This window comes from Eschrichtius robustus, chromosome 11 (genome assembly GCF_028021215.1).
Source record: "Eschrichtius robustus isolate mEscRob2 chromosome 11, mEscRob2.pri, whole genome shotgun sequence".
NCBI lineage: Eukaryota > Metazoa > Chordata > Mammalia > Artiodactyla > Eschrichtiidae > Eschrichtius > Eschrichtius robustus.
In genome coordinates, this window is record NC_090834.1 from 66,878,508 (window position 1) to 66,899,102 (window position 20,595).

Below are 20,595 nucleotides of genomic sequence, written 5' to 3' on the forward strand. Positions count from 1 at the left end.
TGAGTAAAGTGCATCTGTATTTAGGGGTTTTTTTTCATGGAACTTAAAGTATTATACTCCAAGACGTCTCATATCAACACATTCCCTTCTTCTGAATAGGCCTGCATCCAGCTTATATATTACACTACCATTACTCTTTGCCTTTGACTGTAATAATGTGGTCACAACGGATTTCACAGGAACATTACAGTGTAACTAGTTAACTAGAAGTCAAGGAAGTGCTGTAGGAAAAGAGCGTTTTTCTTTCAGTCATTAACATTTTCAAGTTTCAATCTTGGCTTTGCCTCTTCTTAGCTGTGTGTCCTTAGGCAAATTTCTTAACCTTTCTGAGCTCTGGCTTATTCTTATGTCCAACTGAGATATCAACTATTCTGCAGGGTGGTTGTGAGGATTAAATGAAAAAAAAAATACATAATGCACTAAGTATTAGTTCTTTTCCTGTTTCGTTTCTTAACAGATGAATCCTTGGGCAGCATCCCTTTCTCACCTGCACCTTATAGAAAACCTGGCTTATATTTTCCCTAACACTGGAAAATCAAACATTGATCTATCCAAAGCACATTTGTTGAGAGATGAAGAACATACCCAAAATGGAAAAGGAAAGCCACATGAAATCTAATTTTGGGCTTTCAGAAAAGAAGTAAAGGTGGCTTTCTTTTTCCACAAAAAACCCAGCCCTAATGTTTAAGGGCAAGATTAGGTAAACACTGGCACTTGTTTCTCTACCTGAGTAAAACAAAATTCTGCAGGCTGCACTATGTAATGACAGGAGCAGTCTCTAAGCACCAGAATTCAAGTGCAATAAAGTGTATTACAATCCTTGTGAAAAAACCTATCCTATCAAGTATGGCTACCGAAAAGACAAATGACTCTGGAACCAGAAAGGGCAGTAAGGGATGGGGGATAGCGGATGAGGGGTGGGAAATGTGAGTGGTGGGGAGGGTTATAATGTCATGGTGAAAAAGGCTAAAAAAGGAATAAATGCCAGGAAAAGCTCTTCCTAATAGAGGTGTGGTGGTGAGGGAATGAGATAAGTGCCATAGGTCCAATTAAAAATCAAAACAGAGGAAATGAAAGATTCCAAATTACTGATCCAATAGCCTAAAATAACTAACATAAAATGAAAATCTCTGGATTACAAACTAGCCAAGATTCTGTCAAAAAGGAAAAGTTGCTGAGAGAAAAAGAGTTGGGAAAAATTCTCGAGCCAAGAATTCTAGAGGGTAAGAGATAAAGGATGTGTATGGCAGAAATTGGGAAATGATGGCACAATCGGTATGGAGCCCCTATTACTACATTTCTGAGAACATCAGCACCTTATTTCTGCCTATAGCTAACGAGCCAGAACTGATACAACAGGGTACCAAAAAGTAAAGCAGATGTCATCAAAGCTAATTACACACAAGAAATCTTTCGGTATAGTTCATCCTGACTGATAATTTTAACAATATCTTAAGCCTTGACCCAGATGAAATCTGAGTAATTTGTATACGCAACAGGTAATTAATAGTTTCTAGGTTTTAACAAGACATTGCATAATTCTTGGAAAAAGAGCCTGGTGTCTTTGGAGACACACTGATGAGAAGCCTTTTCTATTGAGCATTTCCAAAAAGTTCACCAATCAATGTAGCAGCATTTAAATGATCCTTTATTCAAAGAAGAAAATTTAACAACAACAGTGATAGAATGAAAAAGGCAGTAGCGAAGAGGATCGAGGTAGGAAGCCTAGTGGCAGCTGGACATGTTTGTAGAAATTGAGTAAAGGTTTTAAAAGAGAGCCACACAGGCTGTAAGTGCTGCAGCTCCAAAGCCAGATACACGCATAGCTAACAAATGCACCTGCCTTTTAGGGAAAATCTCAGGTGTCTTAGAACTCTTCTCGGAAATAAATGATGAGGTCTTAGTGATAAAATCCTAAGAGATTCTGGATGCTCTGCTGAGCATAAAAGCTTCAACTTTCTGAGACATTACAAATATCTAGCATGGAAAAAACAAAAAGCTACAACTGCACATATAATTGAATTACTGAATGTTAGGCCTAGAGGAACCTTAGAAATCTTCTTATCCAATCCCTCATAAATTGTTGCAGAGCTAGTAGCAGAGCAGAGGTCAGAACCTAAATCTCCTGACTTCCAAACCCAAAAACACTTTCCACTCCTCCAGATGATTGAATCATCAGCAAAACTGACTCTTTCAACATATAAGCATATTTGATAGTTTAAGATAATGGAATAATCAGATAGCTGAAAAAATTCATCATTTATCAACTGTGCCTAGGGATTTTCTTAAAAACCATGTTTTTATTCTCCCCCATGGGCCACTCTGGAGAAGAGTCTCTTACCTGAATTTTGTTGCCGAGAGGCTGTACTTTGGGCTGAGTCAGACATAAACTGATTTATAGGTGATCATTTAGTAACAACATGCAAAATAGCTTACAGTTAAACAGAACTGCTCAGTCTGGTTTAGCTGTTTTCTCTACCTAATACGTAGATATGACAACATACAACAATACTAAATAGAAAGCTTTGCTTGCAAAATTGGACTCCTGTAACAAATTCTTTTATAAAAAGAATGCCCCCCCCATTTATCTGAATTATATAATCTTATATCAAAATTATTTATGGAAAATATCTTTAAGTAATAATCTCATAATGTGCAAATATTCGCCAATATTTGTAAAACAGAGATTAAGGCCATAACCAGGAAGCTCAATATGAACCTACATTTTATTATATATCTATTAAAATTTTTTTCCTTCTAAATAAACTATTTTTCAGAGCAATTTTAGATGCACAGCAAACTGAGCAGAAAGCACATAGTTCCCATTTACCCCCTGCTCTTACCTATATGCACATTCTCCTCTACTACCAATATGCCAGCCCCAGAATGATATATTTGTTACAATTGATAAACCAATATTGACACATCATTATCACTCAAAGCCCATAGTTTACATTGCGGTTCACTCTTGGTGTTGTACAGTTCTATGGAATTTGACAAATGTATAATGACACATTATATACTGATTTTTTTTTTACTCCATAGTTTTGCCTTTTTCAGGATGTCATATAGTTGGAATTGTATAGTAAATAGCCTTTTCAGATTGGCTTCTTTCACTTAGTAATATTTATTTAAGGTTCCTCCACATATTTTTGTGGCTTGATAGCTCATTTCTTTTTAGCACTGAATAATACTCCATTGTCTGAATACCATATGATGTCACTTACATGTGGAATCTAAAATATGACACAAAGGAACTTATCTATGAAACAAACAGACAAACAGACATAGAGAACAAATTTGTTGTTGCCAAGGGGGAGGGGAGTGAGGGAGGGATGGATTGGGAGTTTGGGATTAGCAGATGCAAACTATTATATACAGAATGGATAAACAACAAGGTCCTACTGTATAGCACAAGGGACTATATTCAATATCCTGTGATAAACCATAATAGAAAAGAATATGAAAAAGAATACATACCTGAATCATTTTGCTGTTCAGTAGAAATTAACACAACATTGTAAATCAACTATACTTCAATAAAATAAATTTTAAAAAATATTCCATTGTCGGGATGTACCACAGTTTACTTATCTATTCACCTAGTAAAGGACTTCTTGATTGCTTCCAAGTTTTGGCAGTTATGAATAAAGCTGCTATAAACAGCCATGGGCAAGGTTTTCGTGTGGACATAAGATTTCAACTAACTCAGGTATTAAATACCAAGGTGTGCAATTGCTGGATCACACAGTAAGTGTATGTTTAGTTTTGTAAGAAACTACCAACCTCTTTTCTAAAGTGGCCATACCATTTTTGCATTCTCACCAGCAATGAATGAGAGTTCCTGTTGCTACACATCCACACCAGCATTTGGTGTTGTCAGTGTTCTGGATTTTGGGCATTCTAATAGGTGTGTAGTGGTATCTCGTTGTTTTAATTTGCATTTCCCTGTGGACATATGATGTGGAGCATCTTTTCAAATACTTATCTGCCATCTGTATATCTTCTTTGGTGAGGTGTTTGTTCAGGTCTTTGCCCTATTTTAAAATCAAGTTGTTTGTCTTACTGTTGAGTTTTAAGAGTTCTTTGTATATTTTGGAAAATAGTACTTTATCAAATATTTTCTCCCAGTCTGTGGCTTGTCTTCTTGTTCTCTTGACAGAGTCTTTCACCAGAAGTTTTTAATTTTAATGAAGTCCAGCTTATCAATGATTTCTTTCTTGATTCGTGCTTTTGATATTGAATCTGTCATCAGCAACCAAAGGTAATCTAGATGTTCTCCTATGTTGTCTTCTAGGAGTTTTGTAGTTTTTTGTTTTGCATTTAGGTCTATGATCCATTTCGAATTAATTTTTTGAAGGGTGTGAGGCCTGTGTCTAGCTTAATTTTTTTGCACTTGACTGCCCAGTTGTTCCAGCACCATTCACCGAAAAGACTTTTCTCCGTGTTCCCATTGTTCTTTTGTCAAAGATCAGTTAACTATATTTATGTGCACCTATTTCTGGGCTTTCTATTCTGTTCTGTTGATCTGTTTGTATTCTTTTGCCAGTGCCAGTGCCACACTGTCTTGAAAACAGGTAGTGTCAACCTTCCCATTTTGTTCTTCTTCATTAACATTGTGTTGACTTTCTGAGTCTTTTGCTTCCTTAGAATCAGTTTGTTGATATCCACAAAAGAACTTGACGGGATTTTGATTGTTTTTTTTTTTTTTTTTCTGCATTGGGTCTTTGTTGCTGCGTGCAGACTTTCTCTAGTTGCAGCAAGCAGGGGTTACTCTTTGTTGCACAGCACAGGCTTCTCACTGCAGTGGCTTCTCTTGTTGCAGTGCACGGGCTCTAGGGTGCACAGGCTTCAGTAGTTGTGGCGCACGGGCTCAGTAGTTGTGGCTCGTGGGCTCTAGGGTGTGGGCTGAGTAGTCGTGGCACACGGGCTTAGTTGCTCTGCGGTATGTGGGATCTTCCCAGACCAGGGATCGAACCGTGTCCCCTGCATTGGCAGGCAGATTCTTAACAACTGCGCCACCAGGGAAGTCCAGGACTGAATTGAATCTATAGAGTTCAAGTTGAGAAGAATTGACATCTTGGTAATATTGTCTTCCTATCCATGGACATGGAATCTCTTATTTAGTTCTTTGATTTCTTTCATCAGTTTTGTAGTTTTCCTCATATACATTTTGTATGTATTTTGTTAGACTTATACATATTTCATTTGGGGGGATACTTATGTAAATGGCAATCGTGTTTTTAATTTCACATGTTCATTGTTATTATGTAGGGTAGCAATTGACTTTTGTATCTTAACCTTCTATCCTGCAACCTTGCTATAGTCAAATCACTTATTAGTACCAGGTTTTTTTTTTTAATTCTTTTGGATTTTCTTCATAGACAATCATGTCATCTGTAAACAATGACAGTCTTAACTTTTCTTTCCCTATCTGTATACCTTTTGTCTTATTGCATTAGCTAGGATTTACACTATGATGTTGAAAAGGAGTGGTGAGGAAGAACACCCTTGTCTTGTTCTCCTCTATTCCTAGTTTACTGAGAGTTTTTGTCGTGAATGGGTGTTGGATTTTGTCAATGCTCCTTCTGCATCTATTGATAAGATCATGTCATTTTTCTTCTTGAGTGTGTTGATGTGATAGATTTCATTAATTTTCAAATGTTCAAACTGCCTTGCATACCTGGAATAAATTTCACTTCGTTGTAGTTGAACTTATATCTTTTAATACTAACAATAAAATCAATAAGTTTAGGTTAGATTTTGGGGTTTAAAAAAAAGTGCTTTTCACTAACCAAAAAATGCATTAAAGGCTCCTAAAATCTCATCCTTATGAAATTAATGTAGTTAAAAAATTTCTTAGAACACTCCTTCATGCATTTTAAATCCCTGTTTATCAAAATGATATCTGTATACTTTCAGAGGCCCATCTAAGTACCCATACATTCTCCCTCCCTCTCTCTCTACACACCCACACCCACACACAGATAATTTACTACCAGTGTTTTATGATTAGACTGGTATAAAACAATAGTCTTACAACAGGGTACAAATTATCTTTGCATCTTCAAGTTCATCATACAGCAAAAGAGGGAGGAGAGAAAAGTTAGGAGACATAGATACACTGGTAGGTGTTTCAAAAATTATTTTTATTGTTACATTTCAAAGAGGACATAGGAAGAAAAAAGCCAGTTATCCAATAACTGCTATGCCTTTCAGAGGGAGGCAACTGGAACTCCAGTACTAGTTCAAAGCTGTACACACTACAGCTCAAACAGCTGCCTCTCAACCTGACTGGGGATGCTGACAAATATGTGTATGTCATCAATCCAGGGAGGCTTGGGTTTAAAAGAAAATTTCTTTATTGCAAGTGTCCAAGTCCTTAGGATTCATCCTTAAAGAAGAAGAAGACGAGAAAGACCACACACGAAGACTATGTTTATTCATTAGAGTAAACTAGCGAACGGCCAGCTTGTTCTAGGATGCATTGCATCAGACATCACAGTACAGGAAGAAAATCTGCATCTTGTGAAGAGCCACCAGGCATTTCAGATCCAATTTACCATGAAGTGCAGCCACAGGCCAACCAGATGTCCAGATAATATAGTCAGTGCAAAATTCAAATAGGTAAGTCAGGGCTTTGATGAGGCTGGCAGACTGCAAAATATAAATGAAACTTGAAAATAAAAGGCAAAGTCTATTTACAACAGATTGTTTAGTAAAGTGACTTGAGAAAAGTTATGTTAAGCACTTCCCACATATCCCTCCCCTTCTTTGCCAAAAACAAGAACAAAAAACACCACACAAAAACCACCCCTGAAAATTATCTTGAAAACCAAACTAAAACTGTGTGGTAAAAAAGAGAGTGCTTTTTCCAGGTAAAGGACTTCAAGATAATTTACAGGCAGACATATTTTTATTAGTAAAAGTCACAAACAGGAAAAGGCTAATGTTGTTTGAGGCGTGTGCTTTAAAAAATGCCTCCATTAATACATTAACAAGAAAAGAAAATACCAAGCATGTTTTTGTTTCCAGTTTTGAATTTTCCAGCAAGAGTTAGTGAAATCAACAGGGCATTAAAACAAAACCCAGGAAAACTCAGTCAATATTTTCCCATTGTCTGCCTCATTTCTTTCTAGTCACCTTGAATTCGATTCCCAATTAGCTGAGGACAACATGACGGTCAAAGACGGATTTTCGCTGCTCTTGAACTTGAAGCTTCCAACGCTGCTGGGCATACTCTACCTTATTCAGCACATTGGCTCGACTGCGGGAGCGGGCCAGCACATCGTGGGCGTTTGCAAAAGGCTGGTGATCCTGAAAGTCCAGGAATGGAGAACATCAGACGGCATGGTCCGTGTAAAACACACACACACGATAGCAGTTATCCAGCCACGGAGATAGGAGCAGCTGGCCTTTTCAAACAGACCATCTAATTTGGCCAAGCACTCTTAGGCACTCAACTGCCAGAAGCAGGATGAACTCAACTACAGAAATAGTTGGTTCAAGTAAAATAAGCGATGAGGAGGTATTTGTGCAAAGTTCCCGTGAGTCACCATTTCCAAAGACATTCCCTTAAGAAGTAGGGATCAAGACAAAGACAGTGGTCATTTATGTTAGAGAGAAGCCCTTCTTGATGAGTGGTGGAAAGAAAATCTATTTTGCATGTTAATATCTACATGTTACAGATACAGAAAGTAGGGCTTTTCCTTGTTTTATTCGATACTATATAGCTAATCTGTGGCTGAGGAAACTCCTATCTTTTAACTTCCTGACTCCCATTATATTAGAATTGTTACTTGCCAGCTTGGGGCCACATTCTTCCTGGGAGATGAGTTGACTGCATCTTATCTTGGTTGGTTTCCATCTCTTCTTATGCCCTCAACACCTACATTTCCCCCCTTCCCCAATCTGTAATGAACAGAGACATAGCTCAAGTGCTACAATTACCCTCTAGTGCTAAGGACAGTAAGGAATTATTACTTCAGCGTTTCTATTTGGTAAAGACTTGAATCTTTCATTGCTGAGCACACAGTAGCTTCCATGTTAGCTGCTGCATTAGGAAAGAGGCCATTGAAGGGTCACCCAGGTATCTGTGTAGAAAACGAACCTATCCTGGTCAAAGTAAACCAACGCCACTGATGTTTGTAGTCATTACACAGGAAACCACCATGCTAATCTATCTATGAATGAGATATAAACACAGCTGCCTAAATGACAAAAGGCATTCAGTACTTATTTATTGCTTTTGTTTGCCTTTTCCTTGATCTCTTTTTCCTGAACCTGGGTTAGCAAAGCTCCTAAATGTTCCAACATAGGATACAAGTCACAAGTCAGACCTCTTAAACTTTGCCTCTCGGAAAGAAACAATATTGTTTTGCATGTTTGCAAAAGCTCTATTATATACCCAGGGCAGAAGTCAGCGTGTCTATGGAAAGCTATACATAACTGCATAACTATATATATAAAACTATAACTAAACAGTGTTATAACACCTGGTCTTCTTTTTAGAGCAAGATATTTATATAATGTCGACATTTCAAAGACATCAAAGAGTTTTCTGTAAAGAATCTATCCCTGCCTTCTTTACCAAAATTGCTTCAACTTTTCACTTAATTTAGGTAATATCTTGTGCAAACCCCATTATTTTTTTTAACCTTACAAATGAAAATAATAAAAACAATTCCACAAAGTTCAAATGTTTCAAAGATGTAAGAAAGAACGTTAGGAAAAAGGAAGGTGGCTAACGTTGTTGGATTACTTTATTTCCCATGAGGAAATAAACCGATCCAAGGTCATCTAACAAATGAGCACAAGCACACGTCTTAGCTCCCCTAAACTTGACTTGGTGTCACATTTTCTTAACACACTGATTTTGTTCAGGTAGATTAAAATGACACTATCCGAATATGGTGCTTCAGTGAACTTGTATATAAAACAGTATTACCATTGGTTTGTTTTGACATAAACAAGACTGGGAAGAAGGATGTACTTTACCAGCAGAGTGTTTCTCAATTTCATAGTCTTGTTATCTACTCTTCAAGGTAGGGGGAGAAACACCTTCTTAAGGAACAAATTTAAAGGACTAAACAAACCAGTTAATCCTTTTGGTCTATTCTCCATCTATCAGAACAAGATTGAACTAGCTGCTCATAGTCACGGATGCCGGGAGAATGCAAATAGAGATTTACCCTTTATATATGTTTGTTCTTTTTACACCTGATAAAATTACAATAAATACAAAATATGTTTTAATGTAATGCTTTGATAATAGCAATGATGTGTCATGGATATATAATACAGTAAATATTGTGACTACTTGCAGTGAGCTTCTTAACTATTTGTGCTCTCACTTGATTCAAAGTGCTCTACACTCAACAAAAATGGAAAAAATTAAAACAGAATTGAACTGAGAATTTAACAAAAGCATGTTTAAAGGCACATACAGAGTGAAGAACTCTCATCTTGGATTAGCAACAATTGTAGGAATTTAAATTGAACTTCTTTTTGAACAGAGTTGGCACCATAAATTCATACCTGTGTTTAGAAAACCTCTCTCTGCCCAGAATCAATTTAACAGATATCCAAAAGTCAGCCAGGCCTCTCAAGACAATGTTCTCATATGATCGACATGCTCACAGAATCAATCACTGGTGAACAAAATGGTTACTAAGCACATGGTCCCACCAAATGCCTTTCCTACATGTTTTTATCTACACATTTGTGCATCCATTTCTTTTATGTTCTGTGTATTACATTAATATCGTCTATCCCTAAAATCAGGAACCAGATATTTAATGCTATAAGGGATGTAGTTTAAGTCAGAGTTTCTGTCTCTGTGCCTATAATGAAACGGTTCAGGTGGCCTTTGATACATAACGTTTTCATATGTTACTAGTTCTCAACTGGGGGTGATTTTGACCCCCAGGAACATTTGACAACGTCTGTGGACATTTTTGATTGTCATGATTGGGATGAGGCTTCTAGTGGGCAGAGGTCAGGAATGCTATTAGATATCATGCAGTGAACAGGACAGCCCCCTACAACAAACAATCATCTGACCCAAAATGTCAATGGGAAATGTTGTATGTGAATGAAAATTAATATGGGAATAGTATTTGAGACTAATCCTTCCTGATATGGAAAAGTTACTTGTTATGTGTTGGTTGAATTACTAAAGGAAGCAAGGGGAAAAGAGGCAAACAGAGGTATTTCTATGAAAGTTCTTCACAAAACAAAAATGAAATCTTGCTCAAATTAAGTTGAGTATTCAATATCGATATTCATGAGACAAGCAGGCTCTGTAATTATAACTTAAGCCATTCATTCAGGATCCCCTTTCTCATCTTTTACCAATGGGTCCACAAGCCATTCCAGAGTAAAAGGACTTTTGACTGTGATTGGCAAGGCTTTATCCTGGCTTTGGCTTTTGGAATTGATTCTTGAAACTCTACTAAATTTTATTCACTTTAAGAAACATAGTTCAATAAAGTAATCCAAAATAAAAAGTAATTTCTAAAGAATATTATATATGTAATAATGAAATAGTGGAAAATTTGGAAACAAACCCAAACAGGATAATGACAAAACAAACAATATAATTCTCTAAGCCATACTGAATAACAAATTTGTGGACTATGTCAATTTCTCAAAAGTTTTGAGTGAAGTAATATTAATTATATACACAAATATGAATGTGTTTTAAAGATAGGAAGAGAATCAGGAGTGATGGTTTTATTTTTCTCTAAAGAGCACAGATTTTTTTAAAGAAGGAGGAAAATAGGAAATATAAAACATCAGCGGGTTATCAAGCTGTACTTCATTAAGTAAAGAACATTATGGTTTTCATGCTTCCCTTCACTAAAGCCTCTTTGCCTTTTAAAATATTTGGTGATGTTGACAGGGAAGGTGTTCAGGCAGGAGCCTAGGAAGAAGACTATCTCCGATGCTTTTCTCAATGTAAGCAGGAAAAGGCGATGAAAATTATGCCCTTGGTAGTGAAAGGCAAAGCCTTGTACAGCACACTCACCAAGGATCATCGGTCTAACCACCAAATTTATGGCTTTACAGAGCAATTTCCTCATAAAGAGACATACACTAATATTAGAACTGTCTTTAGGTTCTCTAGTGGAGGATCTGCTCCAGATATGGACATCTATTATGTAACTACTCTTCACATGCACTCTATATCAGATGATGACAGAGACTGGCTTTGAACAGCTAGGGCATGCTAAGAACTTACCCCAACATCATCATCGCTCTGTATCAATTGTGAGTGTCCAAACAGGCGTCTCTTCAGTATGGGCTCAACCAGAGTAAGATATACCATGTACAGAAGCAGAAGGCCCAAAATGGAGAGATAAATTATAATGGTAACCTAAAAGAAATTGAAAATAAGTTATATCTCTGTTCAAGCCAAGAAATCTGAATTTTGTATAATAATGCTAAAGCCATAGTGAAGACTGATCTATCTGTTAAGCACATAGGATTTCTATACAAACCAGATTCCAACATAAGAAATAAACTCAACTCTTCACCAAAGTATTATTTATAGAAAAAAAGGAAAGAGAGCATTTTGCCTTTGGGATCTTTTCACGAGTCTTCAAATTCCACCTTCACCTACTGCTAATCATTTGCACCACTGCTAGCATAGTAGTTCTCTTTTTTCACCCTCAATACAGTGTCCTAGATTCAACAGCACTGCAGTCAAGACCACTTTCTGTTAGGATCCCTAACAGAAAATGTAATTCAGATGAATTTCAACAGCATACTGCTTTAGATCAATTTAGATACACAAAAATACATTTTAGGCACATGATTTTCTTGAGATCTTAATTCGTGAGGTGTCAAGCAGTACAGTGTGACACCTCCCACTAGAATGGCTACAGTTAAAGACAGTCAATACCAAATGTTAGCGAGGATGTACAGAAACTGAACACTCATATGTTACTGGTGAGAATGTAAAATGGTACAACTACTTTAGAATACAACCTGGTAGTCTCTTAAAAAATTAAATATAAACTTACCTCTCTTAGGAATCTACCAGAGAGAAAGGAAAACATACATCCACACAAAGACATGTACGCAGATATTGACGACAGCATTATTCATAAGAGTAAAAGTAAAAATCTGGAAATAAATGTCCATCAACTGATGAATGGATAAACAAAATGTGGTATGTTCATGTAATAGAATGCTATTCAGTAATAAGAAAGAATTAAGTACTGATACATGCTACAACATGAAGAGGCCTCAAAAACATTATGCTGTGTGAAAGAAACCAGTCACAGAAGACCACATATTTTATGATTCCATTTATATGAAATGTCCAGATCCGGAGACACACAAAGCAGAATAGTGATTGTCTAGGGCTGGGGGTAGGAATGGGATTAACTATAAATGGTTATGAGGGATCTTTTTGGGGTGATGGGAATGTTCTAAGACTGGATTTTATTTTTTAAATTTTTTTTAGAAAGTCATCAGGGCCAATACCCAAAGTATTTATTTATTTTTATCTTTTGGCCACGGGGCATGTGGGTTCTTAGTTCCCCAACCAGGGATTGAACCCGTGCCCCCTGCATTGGAAGTGCGGAGTCTTAACCACTGGACCACCAGGTAAGTCCCTAAAACTGGATTGTAAAAATTGGTTTTAAATTTGCTAAAATTTATAAAATTGTACACTTATAATGAGTGACATTTGGGGTATGGAAATTATACATAAAAATTTTGTTAAAAAATAAAAAAGTACAGTGATGATTTCTCTATGGGACAGTACCCTGCTGGAGCAGGAGCTCTCCTGCAGGGTCAATCACAACAGGAATCTTCGTAACTGGTATAGCTGACCACCCCAGATTCCCCTAAGGTTTTTTTTTTGGCGGGGGGGAACAGGAATGGGGACCTCCATATAAAAAAATTGGGGAGAAGAACTATGAGCCACCATAATAAAGTAATTGAACTCATTAGAGGTCCAAATTGTGATGAGAGTGATCTACATTCCATTTCCTATAAAAGATAAAGAAAGGAAATCTTAAAATCCAGAAGTGATGTTTTCTAGGATAGAGTAGTCACTCTATATATAACTTTTTCTAAGGGTTGAGAGGGCAGGAAGAAGAAGGTCTAATCATCCTGCTTTCTCACTAATCTTTGGCATACGTGGCCCGCAGAGAAGCTGGAATGTCTTTCTGGGAAATGCAAATTACACTCAGGGCTTTTTTTGTGCCATTTCACATATCACATCTATCTAAGGTATCCTAATTAAGGCACAAGGCATCTCTACGAGGCAGGCGGAGAGCAGGTCCATTGATCCTTTTAGGGTGCGGGCTGGGGATGAGAAAGGAGGGGGTAAGAGGGTGCTGGGAAGAGGATGGAAGAGCAATAGTTTAGGTAACTAAATAGAATTCAAATGTCCAAAATTTTCTTTCTTGTCTAGATACCATCAAAAACTGTTCCAGAAGCAGAAAAGATGGATTATTGTTTTTTTACCTTGATCGTAACAGAACTTCTCTCCTCATATTTGCATTCACAGCGTAGACAGTATGCTTCTACATCAGGCCCCCGCACAGGCATGGGGTCCACAACATGAAGGCAATCACTGAAAAAACAAAGATAAAATACTGCCTAAACCTAGCTGGATTTTCTACTTGCACTGATCAAACCTTTCCTGAAATCCACAATAATCACTGAACTTTCCCAATGAAAGAATGAATATAAGGAACAAATAATCAGTAAGGGAAGGGAAATCATTTCCTCTCTCAATATTAGCAATTTGGTAAGCTTTAACAGTCTAAGAGACCATAAAGACACATATGTAGCAGCTATTTTCAAAAGTGCTATTTATAGTTAAAAATGCACTTGAAAAATCCCAAATGGGACTGAAAACTACTTAGCAGATCAAGTCATATTAGACCTGTTCATTTAGCAAGTAAAACTGCTTTAAATGATTTAAAGTGACCTGGAGCATTATTCAAATATGAGATTACCTCTTTTATGAATTAACTAATATCATCTAAACTGCCACAGTGTGGTATATGAATGGCTAATCCTAACAGTTGGTAAATTATGAAACTCTGAAAGCTGAACACCAGAGTAAGAAACAATTACTTTTCTTAATGAGCAAAAGTCTATTTAGAAAGCATGGAGAAGTAGGATTAGGACAACAAAAATATTTTAAAATGAAAACACTACCTGGCAACAGTACCTAAAAATAGTAAAAGGCTGAATGTTTTTGTGGTTGGATGTTTATTTTCTCCCCATTTTCCAGGTCACTTACTTATGGCTTATGAAAAAGCAAGCCTATCCAAAAAATCTTTTTCCCAGAAATCTGTCAAGTCTAGGAAATAATTAAATTCTTACTCTCCCCAGCTATTAAGAGCCCACTACCCTGATCACCTTCAGCAAAGGCAGGCAAAGCTCTGCTGTCCTCCGGCTGGCTGCTGGGCAGTTTCCCTCCCTCTTGTCCTCTCTCCCTTAGGCATGGCTGGCTGCCTCAAGAACTCTACCACAGCATCCTGTCTCACTCCACCCACCTTCTTGAGGGTATCCAATGCTCCAGGCTGATTCTTTCCCTTTGCCCTATCAGAACGTACTTTTTTGTGTTCTGTTCCCTCTGAGCTGTGGCATAAGAAAGAAAACCCAAAATGGCATAAATGATCAAAGTTCAGTCAGTTTTCCTTAACAGGTAATTTAATTTTAACAAAGGTAGTAATGAAAAAATAAGTCTCAACTGGCAGAATTTCAAATAAGAGTAAGGTCCCACAACTCACACCATACAAGTGTGTGATATTTGTTCCAAATGTACAGAAGACCAGTAATGTATCCAGCTGGATACAGGCATAAAATAGGCAGAGGAAGCTAAATCTCACTGCAGGGGCATCTAGCTCATAATCATAGAGGTCATCCAGCCCAGCACTCTCGGAGAGGTCACCTCTACAGGTCACAGAGTAAATTAATAGCTAAAAGGACCAGAATCCAGGGCTCCTGCCTCCTAGGACAGCCCCCCTGTATCTCTCTGAACCTCAGGAAAATGAGACTTATCTCCTACTTAGTTTTCTATTTCAGCTTCAGAAGCCTTAGTAACAATACTTAAGAATTACTTGGGAATCTAAGTGTTGAGTATTGAGTGTTTCTTTGGAAGTACAAATACAGTTTAATAACAAGGAGATTTTGAGTGCTGTGCAGGATGGGAGAGGAACCAGGAAGGTTGGTTCTGGCTGGCCACTCAAGTGTAAACGCAGAACCCAGACACAGAACACAACCACTTCAGGAACTAGGCGACACCTCCCCCTAGTGCCAAAAGGAGGACATTATCAGCTTCAAATCACACCTCAAACACAAACCAGAGAACTCAAATTTTTCTTAAGTTAGACAGTATAGGTCAATGAAGAATTAAAGCTAACAACTGGACAAAATGGAGAGGCCAGGAGGTAAAAATATATATAGGGTCAGATAAGATATTGGAAGCCTCGGAAAGCCATAACATCTTGATTAGTCATAACATGCCTACCCTTCTAAAGCCAGTTAAAAAACTTTCAGTGACATCTGTGAACCTATCCGTAGTAAAAGGCCAAGCTGCAGGAAGGAAGCAAGGGAGAGAGGGAAGAAAAATTCCAAAGCAAGGCTTGGTTTCAACTGTTTATTTTCAAAGCTCCCTATTTTCACCAATGACCAGGGATAAATGATATACGGTTCTCTGTGAACCTGGAGAAACAAAAAGTCAGTGAAAAGATTAGTGCTAAACACTTGAATAGTGAGTTCATTTGCCACTCAAGTAACAGGCATCATATTCTATTACTGATAATAGAATAAACTGATTGTAAGTGCTCAATATATTTGGGAAATTTATAGGAATAACTTATTTGAGTTTTCTTTTCATATAAAGTAACTTGCTGATATGAAACCTAGAAGAATAGCTAAATCACTTTGTAGTATGAGACAATTTAAAGTAGAACACAAAAGCTCACAAGAAGTTCTCAAGAATACACTTACCACATGTCGGATTGAACCTAAATGCACGTCATGGGAAGAACAGACAACGACATCAGAAAAGCTAAACATGCTCAAAGCCTGCCTTTTCTTACTCAAAGTCAGCTTGGAATATTGTAACAGAATGAATTTAATTCTGCTTTCCAACTTTCAGGGCTATTTAGCTGTGAAATAGGGTACATGTGAAAGTACGGAACATTTGGAGCTATTTTTATTCTAGGCCTATCCTGGCAATCTTCCATTATAAACCATAAAACGTCCCAGTCCAGGGTAAGGAGCCCACCTATCCTGCTACAAAACCACTGCTTCCCAATCATTTTATGGCACACGTAGAAAAAGCTATTATTTGTAAGGTCCACTGGGATAAATAGAGAAGGCTGCTGGTGGCTAGCTAGTCAGGATCCCAGTCTTCACAGGCCTGCCTGATTATATGCCAAGGGCTGAAGGGATCAATGACTTGGCACACCTATAACCTATTAATGGCACACCAACTGGTAAACTCTGATATCCATGGCTCATTCCCATTCCTTCCTGAGCCTTTTGACACTTTTAAACATAGTCTCCTGTATCTGACAATATATCATCAAAACCTACAAATTGTAAAAACTCTGACCCAGATAAATGAGGCTTGCTTACCTTCCATTGAGAAGCAAGAGGGAGGACCAAAATTTAAGGGGACACAGAAGGGTAGCTATGGGTAGTTTGGGTGCCACAAACTCAGCCCCATCCCAATGTAAAAGCCTCCCTGCCTGGGGATTCTGGCTACATTCCTTTAGGCCTACATCATGCACTCAGGGCCTTACTCTCACTTTTTCAAATAGAAATGGAATTCAACACTTTTGCTTAAAGAGAAAACAATACATTGGATGAATATCCAGGGCTAACAGTGACAACCAAAGAAAGAAATTTGACAGGTAATTCAGTAATCCAGAATACTTACCAGTCTTTTTGGGATATGTTCTTATTATAAATACGCCCAGAATTATCTTTATAGGGAGGACAGATACATTTACATCGGACATCCTCAGAATTCTATAACCAAAATAGAAACTTGTTGACAGTTTATCATCAATATTTTTAAAAACTGCAACTTACACATTTTGCTAAGCACCCCCTGCCAAGTATTCTAAAACCATTCATTTAAAATTTTAAATAACTTTGAGAGATACAAGTTTTTAAAAGCCATTGGTAATGTTAATGAATGATTATATACTACATAAAATTATTTTGAAATAACATCTAGTATCTGTGACTTGTTAATCACATTTTTGTGTCACATGACAATCAAACTGTGCTAATGTTATCACCATCTACCTGCCAGTAGAAAGACGAGGTAGACAGACAGCTGTGCCTGCAGATAAGAACGCTGATTACAGAAGGATGGGGAAATATCAAACTAAAAATTACTCACAAATCACAATTCTTCTTACTCACCATCCTTCCACCCTTTGGTAGAAAGGTATTGATATGGATAAAATGGGTTGGGCCAGAGTCCTATAGAAGGGATGAAGTTTTGGAGGCACTCAGCTACAATTAGAAAGGAAGTACTGGGTTGGCCAAAAGTTCGTTCGGTTTAAAGTAAAAATAAAAGACACACTCTTCATTTTCACAGAGAACTTTATTGAACGTGTTCACTAACCGAATGAACATTTTGGCCAACCCAATACATAAGGGAAGTAGTGTGAGTGTAGCTGAGATCAGTTTGGTCTACGCTTCCCAGGAAACTTTGCTTCTAATCCCTGGGAGACAGAGAGGACAACTACTGATAAAGCAAGTTTCAAGAAGTGGAGGAAGGGGTGACTAAATTTATGAATAGAGGGAGTAGGAGATCCTTCCCCAGCAAAGGGGAATCTAATCTGAGAAGGCAGCAGCTCATTAGTCTCCAGAGGACCAGGTCCAAAGCTCCTATATATGGTGGTATATCTGGTAGAGCTGGTAATTCATTTACTTATTGAGCAACTACTTACTGAGCATTTGTCCTGTGCCAGAACTTGTGTGCAATGAGGTGGATTCAGATAAGCGTGAGACATGGTTCCTGCCCATAATTAGGACATGCCCAAGTAAAGGAGACTGACAAGTACATGGTTACAATATACCACTTAGAGTGATGACAGAAGATATGCAGAGGGTGCCAGCAGTGTTTTGAAAGTCAGGAGACTTGCTGCTGTCCCTGTTTCTGGAGGGAAGTAGGGAAGATTTCAAAAAGAACCCTTGACCTAAACAACAAGGATCTATTGTATAGCACAGGGAACTATACTCAATATCTTGTAATAACCTATAATGGAAAAGAATCTGAATTACTTTGCTGTACACTTGAAACTAACACAGCATTGTAAATTAACTACATACTTCAATAAAAAAAGAACCCCTGACCAAAACCCCCCTGATATGTATACTTGTCACCCATCTTTCCCAGCCCCTATATTTAAAGGTATTATAGAGTAAAGCTCCAATTTAAAAAAGAAAAATGTCATTCTGTTCTCCCATCACATTAATGTGCAGGCCATCTGTTTTCCCTAGTAATGAGGTAGTTCATCAAGGACAGGTCTGGAGGATATGGGCACGAAGGGGACTAGATAGCAGCATGAGGGGGACCAGAAGGAACAAGAAATGGAGCAGGGGAGAAGGCCACAACCTCACCTCTCCTGTAGTTTGGATCCTCCCTTACCCACTAAATTATCAAGAAGAGAGAAGGCAAGAAAGGGGCCAGGAGGTCCTGGAGGGAGCCAGGTGAGGATATGAGGCTGGTGAGAGAGACTCCTGTAGGTCGTATTGAGAAGGAAGGCTGCCAGGAGAAGCAAGTTCCCACAGTGGGAAGGGAATCTGTTCAGGGGTGAGTTGAGAGGAGTTAGTTCCTAAGAGGGAAGACAGCTGTGAGATGCGGGCTTCCTATCATTTTGGCCTGGGGAATTGGGGCAGTGGTCTGTGAAGCCGGTGGAGGGCGGCGGTGACTGTCAGAGCTCAAGCGTATAAAGTTAGTTAAAGGCTCTTAGAGTTGGAAAAGCTGTCAAGTTTGGGGGCGGTGCTGTCGGGGCTAGGAAGGGAAATTCAAGGAGGCGGAGATGCTGTCCCGACTCTGGGCGCCGTCAGGGCCGGGTGGAGCTGGGGCGGGGTGTCAGCTCCGGGGGTGGGAGGGGTGCGGGCGGGGACCGTCAGACAGCTGGAGCGGGAGGGCTGGACTGCTCCCTGGCCGTCGGGAGGGTTCCGGGTGGTAGTCGGCCAGGGCTGAGAAGCTAGGGGTCGGGCTGTCAGGGCTGGGAGAGGACTTGGGTGGGACGCAGGTGGACAAGGCCGGAGGCAGGGGAGGAGCTCCGGTCTGGGGCGAGCGCTGGGCGGGACTCACCTTGGCGGCGTCCGACAGCTGCACTAGCAGCAGCACCGAGAGCGCCAGGCAGGACAGGCTGAGCATGGAGCCGAGACGAAGGAGGCCGGCCCACAGGGTTGCCATCGCTGCCAGGCCCAGCAGTCCCCACAGCCGGAGCCCCCGAGACCTGCTCTCGGTCGGGCTCCGGCTCGGGCTCCGGCTCCTCAGCCCGCACTTCCGTCTGGGCGCTCGCGTCACGGGCCGCGCCGGGTCAGCTACGAAAAGCATTCGCCCCGGAAACGGTTCCCGGTGCGAAGGCCGGGAGGCTGCGCGGTGCCCCAGGAGCAAAGGCGGCCTCTCGGGGGCGCAGCGTGGGTCCGGCGGAGCTTCGAGGTGATAGGCCATCTTTCCCCGGCACCGAGGCTGCGGGGCTGTGGGCCGCCAGTGCACTAGCAGGTCCTCCCGCCCAGGGAGACCCCCACCCACCCACCCCGCAGCAAGCCCGGGCTGTCAGCGTGGGGGGTGGGGCAGGGCCCGAGCGACCCCTGCGAGGCCGGAGCAGTTCGTTGCCGGACCCAGAGTGAGCCTAATAAGCCCCGGAATTGCTGAGAGGCGGCCTGTCCCGGCCGGCGCCGGCGGGGCGGGTGTGAGGCGTGGGGACAGGTATGGGACTGGCCGAGCCATCGCTTTCCGGGAAGCCCACCCCCAGTCAGAGGGTCGAGAGGTCCTCTCTGGCACTTTGGGTACTGGCCTGCGGCCCACTCGCATCCCGGACCCCACTCCCCGCGAAGTTGCTAACAGTCTGTGAGCTGCCTCCTTGGGTGTGGCCTCCGTGTGGGGCTCCCCGCTTGCCTCTCACTGGGGGGCTGACCGCCTAAACCCAGCCTGCCGCCAGGAACTGGAAAACAGCGGAGGGGCTGGGCCAGGCCAGGCTCCGGAAGGTGTGGAGTTGGCGAGAGAACCGCCCTAGTAGCCTCCTCCGTCCAGGATTCCATAACGTGGGGGATCGCGGCGCTACAATCCTATTCAGGGTGGCTGGTCCCCTAAGTCAGAAGTCGGGGAGGGCTGACCCATCCTTCCCAGAGCGGGTCATCCTGAAGGGTAATTTAGGAGAACCTTGGAGATGGCACAGTGTCTCCAATTAAAATATTTTTCAGTTAGTAGGGACAGTGGGGTTGTAGTGGAAAGGATGCAGGGGCTCATCACAACCTCTGCGGATTTTTTTGAATGACCTTGGTCCAAACACTTCCCTTTTCTGGTCTCAGTATGAGGTGACTGAACTCTTACCTATGGATTTCAAATTCTGCTTT

At 40.1% G+C, this 20,595-nt stretch overlaps 1 protein-coding gene across 2 annotated transcripts; it reads right to left on the reverse strand.

Moving 5' to 3' along the window:
- Positions 1-6,130: 6,130 nt before the first annotated feature.
- On the reverse strand, positions 6,131-19,705 carry TMEM9B (TMEM9 domain family member B). 2 transcript variants are annotated; one of them, XM_068555079.1, is made up of 7 exons: positions 19,325-19,508; positions 16,922-17,013; positions 14,526-14,610; positions 13,483-13,591; positions 11,243-11,377; positions 7,144-7,317; positions 6,131-6,657 (listed from the first exon to the last, which is right to left on the reverse strand). In XM_068555079.1, the coding sequence occupies exons 2-6, from the start codon at positions 17,001-17,003 to the stop codon at positions 7,162-7,164; spliced, it is 567 nt and encodes a 188-aa protein (XP_068411180.1). In that variant the 5' UTR covers positions 17,004-17,013; positions 19,325-19,508; the 3' UTR covers positions 6,131-6,657; positions 7,144-7,161. The 2 variants fall into 2 exon arrangements, with proteins under 2 accessions (XP_068411180.1, XP_068411179.1); XM_068555078.1 differs by lacking the exon at positions 14,526-14,610 and having other exon boundaries at positions 19,325-19,705.
- Positions 19,706-20,595: the final 890 nt, after the last annotated feature.

What these genes read in the sequence shown, in the direction of transcription:
- TMEM9B (XM_068555078.1), bottom strand. Translation starts at nt 19,690, where the DNA reads ATGGCCTATCACCTCGAAGCTCCGCCGGACCCACGCTGCGCCCCCGAG. An exon ending in AACATATCCCAAAAAGACTG is followed by an intron (nt 13,592 to 16,921) that starts GTAAGTATTCTG and finishes TTGTTTTTTCAG; the next exon opens with TGATTGCCTTCATGTTGTGG. An exon ending in AGAGCGATGATGATGTTGGG is followed by an intron (nt 7,318 to 11,242) that starts GTAAGTTCTTAG and finishes CTGGACTTTCAG; the next exon opens with GATCACCAGCCTTTTGCAAA.